This window comes from Lolium perenne, chromosome 5 (assembly GCF_019359855.2).
Source record: "Lolium perenne isolate Kyuss_39 chromosome 5, Kyuss_2.0, whole genome shotgun sequence".
In the NCBI taxonomy this organism is placed as follows: Eukaryota; Viridiplantae; Streptophyta; class Magnoliopsida; order Poales; family Poaceae; genus Lolium; species Lolium perenne.
In genome coordinates, this window is record NC_067248.2 from 218,265,417 (window position 1) to 218,281,321 (window position 15,905).

General features: G+C 50.0%; 1 protein-coding gene across 1 annotated transcript; it reads left to right on the plus strand.

The window, feature by feature from the left end:
- The first annotated feature begins 825 nt into the window (after positions 1–825).
- LOC127301951 (ABC transporter G family member 1) lies at positions 826–9,436 on the plus strand. Its single transcript, XM_051332261.2, has 8 exons — positions 826–1,451; positions 1,655–1,734; positions 1,965–2,429; positions 7,490–7,576; positions 7,669–7,797; positions 7,903–8,097; positions 8,344–8,430; positions 8,528–9,436. The coding sequence occupies exons 1-8, from the start codon at positions 986–988 to the stop codon at positions 9,194–9,196; spliced, it is 2,178 nt and encodes a 725-aa protein (XP_051188221.1). The 5' UTR covers positions 826–985; the 3' UTR covers positions 9,197–9,436.
- Positions 9,437–15,905: the final 6,469 nt, after the last annotated feature.

Here is a 15,905-nt window from a genome sequence, read left to right on the forward strand (position 1 = left end):
TGCGTCGAAATTTAATTGTAACTGAAGAGACGGAAATTCGTCTTGGCTCCCGGGAGCATTTGCTCCCGGATTTTTGGGGAGCAAATTTTTCTTTTTCAAAACTTTTCAAAAAATTCCGAAAAAAATTATGCACATACCTGACCATGGCACGCACTACCTTGTGAAATTTCGCTGCGAAATGTCATCGTATGCGTTCTGGGAAAAAATGACAAATTTCCAGATCTGAGATTCAAATTTTTGGATCTCATTTCATGTCAGAAATTTGTCATTTTTGTCCAGGGCGCATACGATAACATTTTGCAACGAAATTTTACACGGTGGTGCGCGCCATGGTCAGGTACGTGCATGATTTTTTGCTGATTTTTTTGATAAGTTTTTGATTTGTTCTGATTTTTTGAAAAAACCGGGAGCAAATGCTCCCGGGAGCCAAATCGCCGCTCCGCTGAAGAGATATTCTCCCTCGATTTCATATTTATTGTCGCCGATTCAAATGCATCTAGAGACATTAGAATCTGTGACAACAAATATGGAATGAATGGAGGAACCAAGAGGCAATCCAGCAGAAGTGTCTGAAGTCTGAACATGAGCACCAGTATAAGTGCATGACTAAAGGCAGAAGTCTTGAACTTGTCGCAACAAGGCAACAATTTGATTTGTCTGCAAAAAGTTGAACACCATCTCCCAAAAGAAAAGGAAGTTCAAAACTACACGTACAGGACAACACACAGGTGTAAGGAAAGCACACCCTTCCCGCTTGACCCGCTCCCGTGTTCAAAAAGGCGTTCAAGGAAACTAATTCTAAACCCACTTGCGACTTGAGTAAATCATGCACTCGACCAGCTCATCTCCTCTCTATTTAAGCACCCCCTTTCTTCACACTCATCCTTCACGACCACCCTGATCCATCCAAGGACGAGCAAAGAACCCATTTTCACACCATCCAGCGCTAGCTCCTAACCTCATCGAGCCGGCTAAGCATTCGCACATGGCGGACCAGCAGCTGCTGCCCGCGGTGCCGAGGTGGAAGCCGAGCCCGCCGCGACGGCAGAGCCAGCCGGACGACGCTGCCGGCGACGAGGCGGCGTCCGACCTAGGCGGCTCCCTGCGCAGCACCGACGGCGCCTCTTTCCCCTTCGGCAGCGGGAGTTCATCGTTCCCGCCTCCTTCGTTCGTGCCCGTGCTGCCGACGAGCTCCTCGCTGGAGATCAGCGTGGAGAACGGCGCGGACGGCCCAGGGCGCGGCGCCGCCGTGGCCCGCGAGCCGTCGCTGCGGCGAGTGGACCAGGGCGTGGTGCTTTCTTGGGAGGACCTGTGGGTGTCGGCGGACGGCGGCAAAGCCGGCCGCGTCCCCATCCTCTGCGGCGTCAACGGCTACGCGCGCCCTGGCGAGGTCCTCGCCATCATGGGGCCCTCTGGCTGCGGCAAATCCACCCTTCTCGACGCTCTAGCAGGTATACATGCACGAGAATCTTAATATACCCGTGTCCGAGCTGGTCTTCCGATCAGCTTCCATGATAAACTAATAGAGAGATTTTTGTTAGCTAGCGAGCTAGCGTACGTAGCGAGATGATCTGATATTCTTGTACTCTACCTGTTTTTCCTGGTGAGGAGACGAAGAATTAACTAATTCGTGCGTGTTTTCTGTGGAACACAGGACGTCTAGGCTCCAATGTTAGCCAAAAGGGAGACATCCTGATCAATGGCCGGAGACAGAAACTATCCTACGGAACATCGGTAAGCCTAGCTAGCTAGTAAATGTAATCATGCATACAACTACATAACTATATAGTTCGGAGAATCTCATTCTAATTAGGTTAATGCTTCGTCCAAACTACTATATCGTTCGGAGAATCTCATTTTCATTAGATTAATGCTTTATCGATCGTGAATCAACAAAATGTTTTCTGCGAGGGATGAATGAATCAATACTAATTTATCCAACGTGTACGCGTGTATGTGTGCAGGCGTACGTGACGCAGGACGACGTGCTGATGACGACGCTGACGGTGCGCGAGGCGGTGCTGTACTCTGCGCAGCTGCAGCTGCCGAGCTCCATGTCGACGGCCGCCAAGCGCGACCGCGCCGAGGAGACGCTGCGGGAGATGGGGCTGGAGGGGGCGGCGGATACGCGCATCGGCGGGTGGATGCACAAGGGGATCAGCGGGGGCCAGCGGCGGCGCGTCAGCATCTGCATCGAGATCCTGACGCGCCCGGCGCTGCTATTCCTCGACGAGCCCACCAGCGGCCTCGACAGCGCCGCCTCCTACCACGTCGTCAGCCGGATCGCCAGGCTAGCGCGCCATGAGGGGATGACCGTCGTCGCCGCCGTGCACCAGCCCAGCACCGAGGTCTACGGCCTCTTCCACGGCCTCTGCCTCCTCGCCTACGGCAGGACAGTCTTCTTCGGCCCAGCCTCCGACACCAACCAGGTACGCCGGCTATACGTATATACTCCAACATTACGTTTGTATCACGTGCGTACATGTGAGTAATATACGAGTACAGTGTTGTTGATGCTTGATTGTTTTTGTTGCTACCGAGTTTTCTAGGGATTGTACCTTGTTGCTATCGTGTCTCGTCAGCGGCGTCAAGTATTAGACGTGTTAGAACTTTGGACATGCATGGTTGCCATCCTAGCAAGTAGGTCTCGCACAAACGGGTAGGCAAGTCGCATCATGTACACATAACCCATCTAGAGTCCTTTTTAAGTCCATAATATACCTGTTCACTCCTTAATGCTACTATCTAGTTGTTCAAGTCCAATTTGCATTTCAAGCCATGTACGTTCTCGGTCATATTTAGGTCTTCCCTTTTGGGAGCGAAAGGAATTCTAGCCTTCTAGGTACGCACCCGGTAGTCCTACTGGGTCATGACAAGTACAATTCAAAATTTTGAATAATAGGTCTAAGTGGATTTTTTTTGTTGAGAAAATAGGTTTAAGTGAGTTGCATAGTAGGTGCATCAGATTGTTTCTGAATTTTGAAGTCCTTAATACACCTGTTCATTCCTTAATGCTACTAGTTGTTCAAGGCCAATTTGATTTTCGGGTTATTTTCTGGTAATCTTTATGCCGTCCTCTCCAAACGTGCGACGAATTTAGGTATGCCCCGCTAGGCGATAAAAGTAGAATACAAATCTTGCCATTGAATATGCTTGAGTGAGACGTCATCTATGAAAAACGAAAATATTTTAGATGGAGTGGTCATTATCCATGAGATGTCTCTTGAGCTTAGGAGAAGGAAACAAGAGGGGGTCATACTAAAGATAACCTTGAATTTTTTTTTTTTTTTTTTTTTTTGCAAGAGGCTTTGTTAAAAAGGGTTTTATTTAGTGAGAACCTAGTGGAGAGGTTGGATTAAACAAGTGATAAAAGGAGGTGCATTCCGAATGTCAAATGTCAATACTAACGGACAGGTTGGCCTATATATTTTAATAGCCACAAAGGATTGAGACATTGATATCTCACCTCTTGGCAAACTAGAAATTCGCATGGACACTCCAATGAGTGTGTCAAACGTGCGGAAGCAACGTTTTAAAGTAGGCCAAAATAAGATTCTCTCAGAGATTTTTATTTTCGCGGCATATGAACAAGTTAAACACCACACGGTGGATAATCTTTGTTTTTAAAGAATACGTTTTGATATGGGTTGGGAAATAATATTGTCTTAGTCAAGTGAGACATACACATATTGTTTATCTGTAAAACATGGATCATCACTTTTTAAGTTAATTCGTAGATTATTCTATGAACATTTCATTGCCTACCACACTATTAGTGAATTTTTCTTCGTACAACCGCTGGGAGCTCAGGATATTTAGCAAGAATAAAACATTGATCTACTTTATACGGAAAATCAGATAAAAATCACACAAACTTCGGGGGACAAGAAGAAGAAAAAACCCACATGACATGTGACTATTACAAAAAATGTTTAAACAACAAGACAATAGGTGTAGAGATGCTAGCACCCACAACACGCCACTTCTATGAACACTCGACGCCTAAGGCTAGCCATAGTGCTAGTATCATAGCTAGTATCATGCATCCTAGCCCCACCAAAAATGTTGATGTGGCAGATAATTATGGATGGGAGAGAAGATTAGAGTATCATAGGTAGATACTGTATCATAGCGCACATCACGAGAAAAGTTAGTATCAAATAAATCTTGTACACAAATTTGTATTGAGATTCTACAAATCAATTAATATAGCAAAACTATGATAGTACTAATCTATGATACTATGCATTATGAATCTAGTATCATAGAAAAGTATCATATACATGATACTACTATATGATACTACCCACTATGGCCAGCCTAATGGCCTAAGTCGCAGCATCACATAAATGCCCCCGTCGACTAGCGGCAACTTGAGGGAGACAAATCAGCAATGACAATGATCACAACAAGTTCCACACCAAAAACTCAATCTTTATTTTTGGACATACTTAGATGCACACATATTTTATCACATACACGCACTCACACAACGGCTACTTAAGATTGAAGTTCTATCCCCGAAAATGTCGATCTCCGCTAAAAATTCTATTTTTTTAAATCTGCATCAAACCTATGATTTAATCCTTAGTAGGTAGGTTAAAAATACCACACACTTCTAACTATCCAATAATTAGTTGGTTCAACTATTAGTTATTATAGTTAAGACCACTTCACTTACACTTTATATTAGATGAATCCATGCATGAGGTCCCTCTTAGTCATACGCCTTTTTTTGTGAGAAACACAGTACAAACGCTGACGCTCATAACGTGCATACAATCATCCCTATGAACATACACACGCACACCCTACCTCTATGAGCACCTCCAAAAGACTGAGCCGGTGGATTGGATCTTGAAATTAACGAAGTCACCACAGGCACCTCGCTGTCGACGGGAACGTCTTGATCTAGACGTTGTATATATTGTCAGTTATTTGTAAATCTACCGTACGGCACGTCGACACTTAACTATATACTTGAAAAATGAGTAGAAAACGTGCATAAGCAACGCATGCACGTACGTAGTACTCCGTGTAACGATCACACTTAATCAGTCGGTACAAAACTAGCACTGTAGTGACCAAACAAGAACTGTAGTCAAGTCACTGGTAGGTACAACAGCCGAATGGAGAACACTGCACACAATCCCATCGAAGACTGGATTACATACAAGCACGGGCAACATTTGTTTTGGCATCAACACATTTATTTATGACGCTAATTAAGCTAAGCTTACTTACTTCCAACAGAATCAACATTAGCAAATGTCGCTAGCTGCGTGCATCGCGATCTTTGCCGCTTAATTGCGTTTGACTTGGTGCATGTACGTGTTGGCTCTGCCGGTGCCGGCTATGACGCGCAGGCCTGCGGCATCACGTTCGTAGTACAGTACCATGTACAGAGATGAAGATGCGCTCGTTTAGCAGTTTTTCAGTGCTGACAGCTGAGGCTGAAAGCTCAGTTCTTCTTTTATTTTATTTTCTGAAAGCTAAGTTTGGAGATGGCTCGGCCCTGCAGAGATCGTATAGTACTCGTAATAGGTATACCACTGTGCAAGTCCTGATACAACACAAACTAGAGTGTCCGACTAAATCGGGAAGTGCATATTAGGTTACTCGTATGAATAAGAAAGTGATTTTATGTGGTAATTAATTGACCACCCCGTTTGAAACTTTGAAGGAAAAGCCTGGCAATCCCCCGGACGATCCCATCGTCTCTTCCTCCGCCCGCGTTGCACGCCACGCGTCCACGTTCTGGGTCCCACCACGTTCTCCCGTCCCTATCTTCTTCCCTTTCCTTTCGATACTTTTCCCCATCCTCCTCATAGATTGTAGCACCAACAGCTCAGCTCACCACGCTGATTCTCCTCATCTCCCCGTTCCTGCAACCCGCCGCCGCCTCAGCTCGCCGCTGCCACGCCGGTTTTCCGACGCCTCCGCTGCCCTGTCGATTTTCCTCGCCGCGACTATCATATTTCCCCCAAATACTACGACCGATTTAAGCTATCCAGAGTCGACGCAGTCGACCGCCGGCCGCCCGGCGAGGCAGGCTGAGAGGCCGGACAGGTACGCCGCGCCGTAACAGGCTAGCTAGGAGGAGGTGGTCTCGGCCTCCAGGAGAGCTGGGACGCGGCAAGGACGACGCTCCGCCCTTGCCATGGAGGATGCTGCGGGCCATGGCGGGTGGTCATGGTGGTGCTGGCGCGGGCGGTGCTGCTGCCGCCCTGCTGCAAGGAGAGCGGCGAACCCGCGGCAGTGCTACGACTTGCCGCCGGCTATGCTACAAGCCCAGGGCGCGGTGCTACGACCTGCCGCCGGCGATGCTACAAGCCCAGGGCGGCGGTGCTACCATAGGCCGCTGGCGTAGTCCGGCGATGTTGCTTCAAGCAGCCGTTGACGTAGCTGCCATAGGTCGCCAGCGTTGCTGCCAAAGGCCGGCATCGTTGCTACAAGCGACCATGTTGGCATCTTCTCCGGCGACGGCAGTATTGCCATGAGAGGTGGCGATGCTACCTTGGTGGCATGGGGTTGCTGCCACCAGCGGTTGGTCTTGCTACCAGCGGCTGCCGGCCCAACCGGCGTTGCTACAATAGGCGACCGACTTCGCTACAATCAAGGACCGGTGTTGCTACAAGGGGAGGCCGGCGTTGGTACATTAAGTTGGCGGCGGTGCTACAATGGCACGGCTGTGTTGCTGTCAGCGGCCGCCGTCCTTGCTACCAAGCCACATCGCCGTTACTACAGGGGGAGGCCGGCGGTGCTAGGTGACAAAGCTGCTAGCTGTGGGCGGCTGTGCTTCAAAGGAGGGGCAGTGGTGCTACCATGGGAGGACGGTGCTGCTACAAAGGGAGGGCGGCCGTGCTACCAAGGGAGGGCGGTGCTGCCAAGACGAAGCTGCATGCGGTCAGACTATCTCTGTTCGGTTCTTCAATCTGGAAGCTCTGGCCGGCGTCGGTGCTTCAATCGGGAAGGGAGGTACTGCTGGGAGCCACAGACGTTGGTGCCAGACGGCGGAGGACTCCTCGCCGGAGTTCTAGGGGATGCGGCAGTTGGAGGACTCCTCGCCGGAGTTCTTCGGTGATGCAGCGGTCGAACCCTCTGGGGAAGCGTGCAGGTGGGTGGGTTGAATTTTACCATCGGGGAGACGAAGCAAGAAGGAGACAGTGCGGGTCCACCCACGTGGGAACGGGGAAAGTGACATCTGCTTCTCTCCCATCTAACCGCTGCTTGATCGGACGGCTACCGAGGCGGGGGATCGCGCGTTTTGATCCCCCGGGGGACGCTCAGCGCTACCCTTGAACAACTTTGAAGTAGGCGTATAAGCACCGAAGGGAAAAATGTCCTGGTCGGCCAGTGTTTGAAAAAACATCTAGCATCTCAGACTTGCTTGAGTTCTACAATCGGATTACAACGATGGTAGAAGTACAAAAGAAACTTTTATTTGATTGGAGTACTGAATTTTGTTCACTTCATTTGATTTCCGCAGTTCTTCGCTCTGAGTGGGTTCCCCTGTCCGTCACTGATGAACCCATCTGACCACTTCTTGAGGACCATCAACAAGGACTTCGACAATGTGAGCACATCACCACTATTTGCCTTCTTGACTGTCTATATGAAATATTGATGAATTTAAAATCCTAACCACGCACTCCATCAATTCCTCAGGACATTGAAGAAGGCCTTGGCGGGAAGAAGACGACCACCGCCCAGGCCATCGACACGCTGGCGACCGCATACAAATCCTCCGTGCACATGGAGAAGGTGACACGACAGATCGTTGACATACGCAGCACCGTAAGTGGCCCGCTGCCCACCACACTCTGAAGCTTCTGATTGGAGCACTGGATTTTCCCGATTTTAACTATGGCGCGTGTACATGCATGATCTGTTTGGTTTCAGGGAGGAGAGGTGGTGAAGATGGAAGGGCAGCAGCCGAGCTTCCTCACGCAGTCCTTCGTGCTGACCAAGAGGTCCTTCGTCAACATGTACAGGGACCTCGGCTACTACTGGCTCCGGTTTGGAATCTACGTCGCGCTCTGTCTCTGCTGTGGCACCATTTTCTACGACATCGGACACAGCTACGGGTCCATCCAGGTGACTCTCCACAACCATACACAAGCGTAGTGCACGGGACAATTGCCGCCACATTCAAATTGCTTTCTTGCTTTGCGATTCGTGTCGATAAGTAGTATTAAGATTTGTCATGTTTCAGATATCTCAAACGTATTGGAACACAGCGTACGAAACAAAGTTGTTTCATGCACACGATGTTCCTTGCACAGGACAAACTCATTTCTCTTGGTTCTAAACTTCTAATGCTGACCGTGGAAATATCTGCAGGCTCGTGGCTCCATGCTCATGTTCGTCGCCGCCTTCCTCACCTTCATGGCTATAGGAGGTTTCCCGTCTTTCGTGGAGGATATGAAGGTGAACTTTTTGTTCTCGAGTTTAGCAAGCGGACGATCTATCTCAACTCACAATACAATGTACATCGATCTGATGTTTGTGTGCATCCGCAATGCAGATATTCGGGAGGGAGAGGCTAAACGGGCACTACGGCGTGTCGTCGTTTGTGATCGCCAACACCGTGTCGTCGACGCCCTACCTGCTGCTTATCTCCGTGGTGCCGGGTGCGCTGGCCTACTACCTAGTGGGCCTGCAGAGAAGCTTCGACCACTTCGCCTACTTCGCGTTGGTGCTCTTCACGACCATGATGCTAGTGGAGGGCCTGATGATGATCGTGGCCAGCGCGGTCCCTGACTTCCTCATGGGCATCATCACCGGCGCCGGCATCCAGGGCGTCATGATGCTCAACGGCGGCTTCTTCCGCCTGCCCCACGACCTGCCCAAGCCCGTGTGGCGGTACCCAATGTACTATGTCGCCTTCCACAAGTACGCCAACCAGGGCTTCTACAAGAACGAGTTTCTGGGCCTCACCTTCCCCAACAATCAGGCCGGCAGTGCCGCCACCATCACCGGTGGCGAGATCCTCAGGGACTATTGGCAAGTGGAGATGGGGTACAGCAAGTGGGTGGACCTTGCCATCCTGTTCGGGATGGTTATACTGTACAGGGTGCTTTTCTTGGCCATCATGAAGACTACCGAGAAGGTGAAGCCCATGGTTAAGGGGCTCAGGTTCAGGAGCACCCAGCCATCTGTCCACGTCGCCCAGAATGGCTCTGGTAGCCCATGATGCAAAGATCTTAGAGAGCAAGATGGTTTTGTATGCAGAGGAGGTCACTTTAGAAAATGAATGAACTGAGTGTCATGCAGTCTTAGTGTTCGGCGGTGTATTTGAGTATGAAATCTTGTCAAATTCGCATTGGCAGAACGATATGATCATTATTCTTTACAGAAATGTAATTAGTTTGTAGGCTGGCCATAAGCTACATGATTTGTCAATATATGTTCTAGCAGTGTCGTGCAGTTTGTAGTGGACATGTGCAATATTCACAGCTAGTACTACAATCAATGTTTTTGAACTCGTCACTAATACACAACATGCTTACACACATGGCTATAAACCGGCCTTTTGTCGTACCCTCAAATAAACCACAGCTGTTTATTTTGATCAATCCAATGGCCTGTAGCTGTTTATACTTGTGGCAAACAGAAGAGCAGTAGAAATCCTACTGCTCACCTCCACGAGGCGAAATCATGCAAGTCCGGAAACAGGCCAAAGAGAGGCCTGGCCCAATAGAGCCTATTCATTTTGTAACCTATCATTTTGTCCCCATCTCCACCCGACGAGACGACAGTACGACCCCGCCGCCGCTGAGCTCCGGGTACTCATGCGCGGCCTTGTCTCCGGCGGGCGAGCACGATGTCCGGGACGGAGGCGAGGCGCTTCTATGGTGGTCTGAAGGAGGAGTTAGGAGGCAATGGATCTCCTGGCCACCAGCGCCTGGGACTTGGGCGAGCACGACGTCCGGGGCGGAGGCGACTGCTGTGGCGGCTTGATGGAGGAGTTAGGGCGAGCACGACATCCAGGACGGAGGCGAGGCATTGTTGCGGTGGCCTCACAAAAGGACTTGGGTGCCGGATCTGTTGTATTGTGATCCAAATTCATATACTAAAGGGAGGCTAACTTCTGACGAGCGGAGCGAGGAGTGGATCCTTGATTCTGCATGTTCGTTTCATATTTGCTGTAACAAAGACTGGTTCAGTTCTTATGAGTTTGTGCAGAGTGGAGATGTTGTGCGTATGGGAGATAACAACCCACGTGAGATCGTGGGCATTGGCTCCGTTCAGATCAAGATGCATGATGGCATGACACGCACTCTGACAGATGTGAGACACATACCTGGCATGGCCAGAAATCTGATCTCTCTCAGTACCCTTGATGTTGACGGGTACAAACACTCCGGTTCTCGCGGAGTTCTGAATGTATCAAAAGGTTCTCTCGTTCACATGATTGGTGATATGAATTCTGCAAAGTTATATGTTCTTAGAGGTAGCACTTTGTCTGGTATTGTTGTTGCTGTTGTTCCTGATGAACCTGGTAAATCTAATCTGTGGCATATGCGTCTTGGACATATGAGTGAACATGGCATGGCAGAATTGCACAGGAGAGACCTGCTAGATGGCTGCAATTTGAGTAAGTTTGAGTTCTGTGAGCACTGCATTTTTTGTAAGCATAAAAGAGTTAAATTCAATGCTTCCGTTCATACCACTAAAGGGATACTAGATTATGTGCATGCTGATGTGTGGGGACCTTCCCGCAAGACTTCTCTTGGTGGTGCAAATTACATGCTTACTATCATAGATGATTACTCCCGAAAAGTGTGGCATTTCTTTCTGAAACATAAATCTGATGTGTTTGATGCTTTTATAAAGTGGAAACTTATGGTAGAGAAGCAAACAGAAAAGAAAGTTAAATTGCTTCGTACTGACAATGGCATGGAGTTTTTTTCTACAGTTTTCAATGATTATTGCAGCGATGAAGGCATTGTTAGGCACCACACCATCCCATATACTCCTCAGCAGAATGGTGTGGCGGAGAGGATGAACAGAACCATCATCTCCAAGGCTCGCTGCATGTTGTCCAATGCTGGTATGCATAGACGTTTCTGGGCTGAAGCAGCCTCCACCGCCTGTTACTTGATAAACAGGTCACCTTGTATTCCGCTTGATAAGAAAACTCCTATTGAGGTATGGTCTGGTTCACCTGCTGATTATTCACATTTGAGAGTTTTCGGTTGCACTTCTTATGCTCATGTTGATAATGGAAAGCTAGAGCCTAGGGCTGTTAAGTGTGTGTTTCTTGGTTATGGTTCAGGAGTTAAGGCATACAAGTTATGGAATCCTGAAACTAAGAAAATTTTGCATAGCAGGAATGTAGTCTTTAATGAGGCTGTCATGTTTTATAAGAGTTCATCTACAGATGTTACTGATGCTGTTGATTTTTCTGATAGTTCTGATGATGAGCAGCAGACGATCAGCGTGCAGGTGGAGCATGTGGAGGAGAAAGAAAATGATGTTGCTGAAAATGATAACACTGTTGTTCAGCACTCACCACCTGTTTTGCAGCAAACAAATGGTTCCATTGCTGCTGATAGACCGAGGCGTAACAAAGGTCCACGGCCTCGTTTAATTGAAGAATGTAATCTTGTTCATCATGCTTTGAGTTGTGCTGAATAGGTGGAGCATGATACTGAACCTGTTACATATACTGAGGCCGTTGCATCCGTTGACCGCGTGAAGTGGATTTCTGCTATACAAGAGGAGATGTAGTCGCTTGACAAGAATGGCACATGGGATGTTGTGCCCTTGCCTAAACAAAATAAGGCTGTCCGCTGTAAGTGGATATTTAAAAGAAAGGAAGGATTGTCTCCTAATGAGCCTCCGAGGTTTAAGGCAAGGTTAGTAGCAAAAGGTTTCAGCCAAATTCCAGGTATTGACTATAATGATGTATTCTCTCCGGTTGTGAAGCATAGTTTCATTCGTGCATTCTTTGGTATTGTGGCTATGCATGATCTTGAGCTTGAGCAGTTAGATGTGAAGACTGCTTTTCTGCATGGTGAGCTTGAGGAGGAGATATACATGGACCAACCTGAAGGTTTTGTTGTGCCTGGTAAGGAGGATCTTGTTTGCAAGTTGAAGATGTTCCTTTATGGTCTGAAACAGTCTCCAAGACAGTGGTATAAAAGGTTTGATTCATTTATGCTTGCACATGAGTTTAAGAGATCTAAGTATGATAGTTGTGTTTATATCAAGTTTGTTAATGGATCACCAATATACTTGCTGTAATATGTTGATGATATGTTGATTGCTGCCAAGAACAAGAAAGAGATCACTACTTTAAAGTCACAGTTAAGTAGTGAATTTGAGATGAAGGATCTTGGTGCTGCTAAGAAAATACTAGGTATGGAAATTACAAGAGACAAAAAATCTAGTGTGTTATTTCTTAGGCGGCAAAATTACATTCAGAAAGTTCTTCATCGTTTTAATATGCATGATGCAAAGTCTGTTAGTACACCAATTGCTTCTCACTTCAAATTGTCAGCATTGCAATGTCCTAGTACTGATGAAGATATTGAGTACATGTCTCGAGTTCCATATTCTAGTGCTGTTGGTTCCTTGATGTATGCCATGGTTTGTTCTTATCCTGATTTTTCATATGCTATGAGTTTGGTCAGTCGATACCTAGCTGATCCTGGTAAAGAACATTGGAGAGCTGTTCAGTGGATTTTCAGGTACCTTCGTGGTACATCCAAAGCTTGCTTAAAGTTTGGCAAGACCGGTGAGGGACTCGTAGGCTATGTGGATTCAGATTTTTCTGCCGATTTGGATAAGAGAAGATCCCTCACAGGTTATGTGTTCACTGTTGGTGGATGTGCTGTAAGTTGGAAGGCAACGTTACAATCTGTTGTTGCCCAATCTACAACCGAAACAGAATATATAGCAATTAATGAAGCATACAGAGAGTCTATTTGGTTGAAATGTCTGTATGCTGAGCTTTGTGGAGATGATTCTTGCATTAACTTGTTTTATGATAGTCAAAGTGCAATATACCTTACTAAAGATCAAATGTTCCATGAGAGGACAAAGCACATTGATATCAAGTACCATTATGTTCGCGACATTGTTGCTCAAGGTAAACTGAAGGTATGCAAGATAAGTACTCATGATAATCCTGCTGATATGATGACAAAGTCAGTTCCTATTTTCAAGTTTGAGCTTTGCTCGAGCTTGGTTGGTATAACTGTTTAGCCCAAGTGGCTGTTGGCGCCAGCAAGTATTTTTCTTTGTTGTTCAGGAGATTGTTGAAGTTCATGCTACAAGATGGAATTTGTCTCAAGGTGGAGTTTGTTGTATTGTGATCAAAATTCATATACTAAAGGGAGGCTAACTTCTGACGAGCGGAGCGAGGCCCGTTGCCGGGACGCCTGCGAAGGGGGGTGCTGCAGCCCCCCGCGGTACGGTACGGATCGTTGGCACCGTCTATATATACATCTTGTAAGCCGCCGGCTAGGGTTTATCAGATTATAAGATAACCCACGGCGTTTGTAAACACTCCCCGATATAGTGATGTTTTGCTGGCTGGCGCCCGTGGTTTTTCCCCCTTCTGTGTTGGAAGGGGTTTTCCACGTTAAATCTTGTGTCCCCTGCGCGTGTTCTTGTTTCGTTCTTCGTTATTTGCTTGTCGCTTTTATAACAGGATCTCCCGCCTCCGCCATCGCGATGGAGGCCATAGCCGACTGGGGCTTGACCCCACTCGCGGAGACCCACCCGAAGGTGTACGAGCTCATCCAGTGGGAGAAGCGGCGCCGGCGCACGGGCATCGAGTTCATCGCGCCCGAGAACTTCACCTCGCGCGCCGTCATGGAGGCACTCAGCTCCCCACCGGAGGGCATGCCGGGGGCGCGCTACTACGGCGGCAACAAGATCATCAGCGAGGTCGAGGGGATCTGTCGCGCCCGCGCACTCAAGGCCTGCACCTGGCCTCCTGGGGCGTCAACGTGCAGCCCTACTTCAGCTCCCCCGCCTACACCAGCCTGCTTCAGCCTCACGCCCATATTCAGTAGGTCATGGCCAATGCTGTTGCCATTACCAACCATTTGATGAGAAAGGGCTACAAGCTGGTCACTGATGGAACAGAGAACCACCTTATTCTCTGCGATCTTGGCCCTCTTGGCTCGGGTATGCATAGCAGATTTAATTGACATGTTTTGTTATTTGGTTGTGTTCAGTGTAAAACTTGCTCTAAAGTTGGTTTGCTGAAATTATAGGAAACAAAGTTGAGAAAGCATGTGATCTGAGCAGCATTACACACTGTTGAGTAACATATTGTATAGGTATAGGTCCCCGTGTTTTCTCAGGGTTGTACCTGTAATTGTACATGTGTCCGCCTATATATATATGAGCAGCCGGCCCTATTGGTGCTGTGCAATCTCCAATAACTCTTCTACATGGTATCAGAGGCCCTCCGGCCCTGACCTAGCCGCCGCCCCACCTCCCTTGGGTGCCACCGGCTCCTCTCCCCCCTAGCCCTAGCCGCCGCCCCCCCTTGGGCGCCGCCGGCCTCACACCAACCCTACCCCTAGCCGCCGCCTTCCCCGCCTTGGGCGCCGCTGGCCTCCACCCCAACCCTAGCCGCTTCCGCCTCCCACCACCGCTTCCGCCATGGCCGGTTTCTCCTCCTCCGGCTCTGACCCCTTCAACTCCTCCCGCTCCGGTAGCAGCAACCCCTTCGCCGGCCCCTCCGTCGCCGTCATCCGCGACATCCCCATCGCCGAGCGCGTGCCGGTGAAGCTCTCCACCACCGCTGCCAACTTCTTCCCGTGGAAGACGTACTTCGGGCTGCTCTTCCGCGAGTATGATCTCCTCGATCACGTCGACGACACCATCGACCTCCTCGCCATGCCGCACGACCCCGAGTGGCTCGTGATCGACGCCACCATCATCCGCTGGTTCTACCAGACCGTCTCCAACGGCATCTTCCGCACCGTCGTCCGCGACGGCGACTCCGCCCACACGGTCTGGGCCAAGATCACCGGTCTCTTCACCGACAAAAAAATCCAGCAGGTCACCTTCCTCCAGCAGGAATTCTTCGGCACCCACCAGAACGACCTGTCTCTCGAAAACTACGCCCTCAAGCTGAAGAGCCTCTCCGACGAGCTCCGTGACTTGGAGTTCCCGATCGATGACAAGATCATGCTCTCCACCCTGTCAGCGGGTCTCGGCGAGGATCTCAGCAACACCGCCTCCAACCTCACGCTCCTCACCACGCCCACCTTCGAGCAGGCCGTGGCCTACCTGCGCCTCCAGGAGCGCCGCCTCAAGCACCTTCGGGCTCGGGCGGCCCACACCGCCATCGTCGCCGGCTTCTGCCGCGGTGCCCAGACTCCCGCGCCCCGCACCCCTGCGCCTTATCCCACGGGTCTGCCACCGGGCTTCCCCACCGCCGGCCAGCCGCCCTGTCAGACCGGGCCATGGACCGGCCAGTCCGGTCACCAGGCCGGCCCAACCGGACCGTGGACCGGCCACGCCGGCCAGACCGGTCCCTGGACCGGCCAGACTGCTCCTTCTGGCGGTAGTCGCCGCGGCCGTCGTCGCCGTGGCGGTGGTGGCAACGGCGGTGGCAATGGTGGCGCCAACGCCACCGCCCCCGCACCTCGTCCCCCGTAGTACACCACCCCTCGACCCCGGTCACACCCCGTGGACCGGGGTCGTTCACGCCTACTCCATGCCCGTGCCGCGCGCCCCCTACCCGGGCATCATGGGGCCGCGTCCGGCCACCCACCAGGCGTTCTACGCGGCGCCCCAGCCCGCCCTGGCCTACGCCGCCCCCCCGGGTTCGGCTCCGTGGGATCCCGCGCTCCTGACCACCCTCCAGAGCGCCCCCACCGCTGGGGCGTATGGTGGCGGTGGCGACTGGTTCATGGACACCGGCGCCTCCG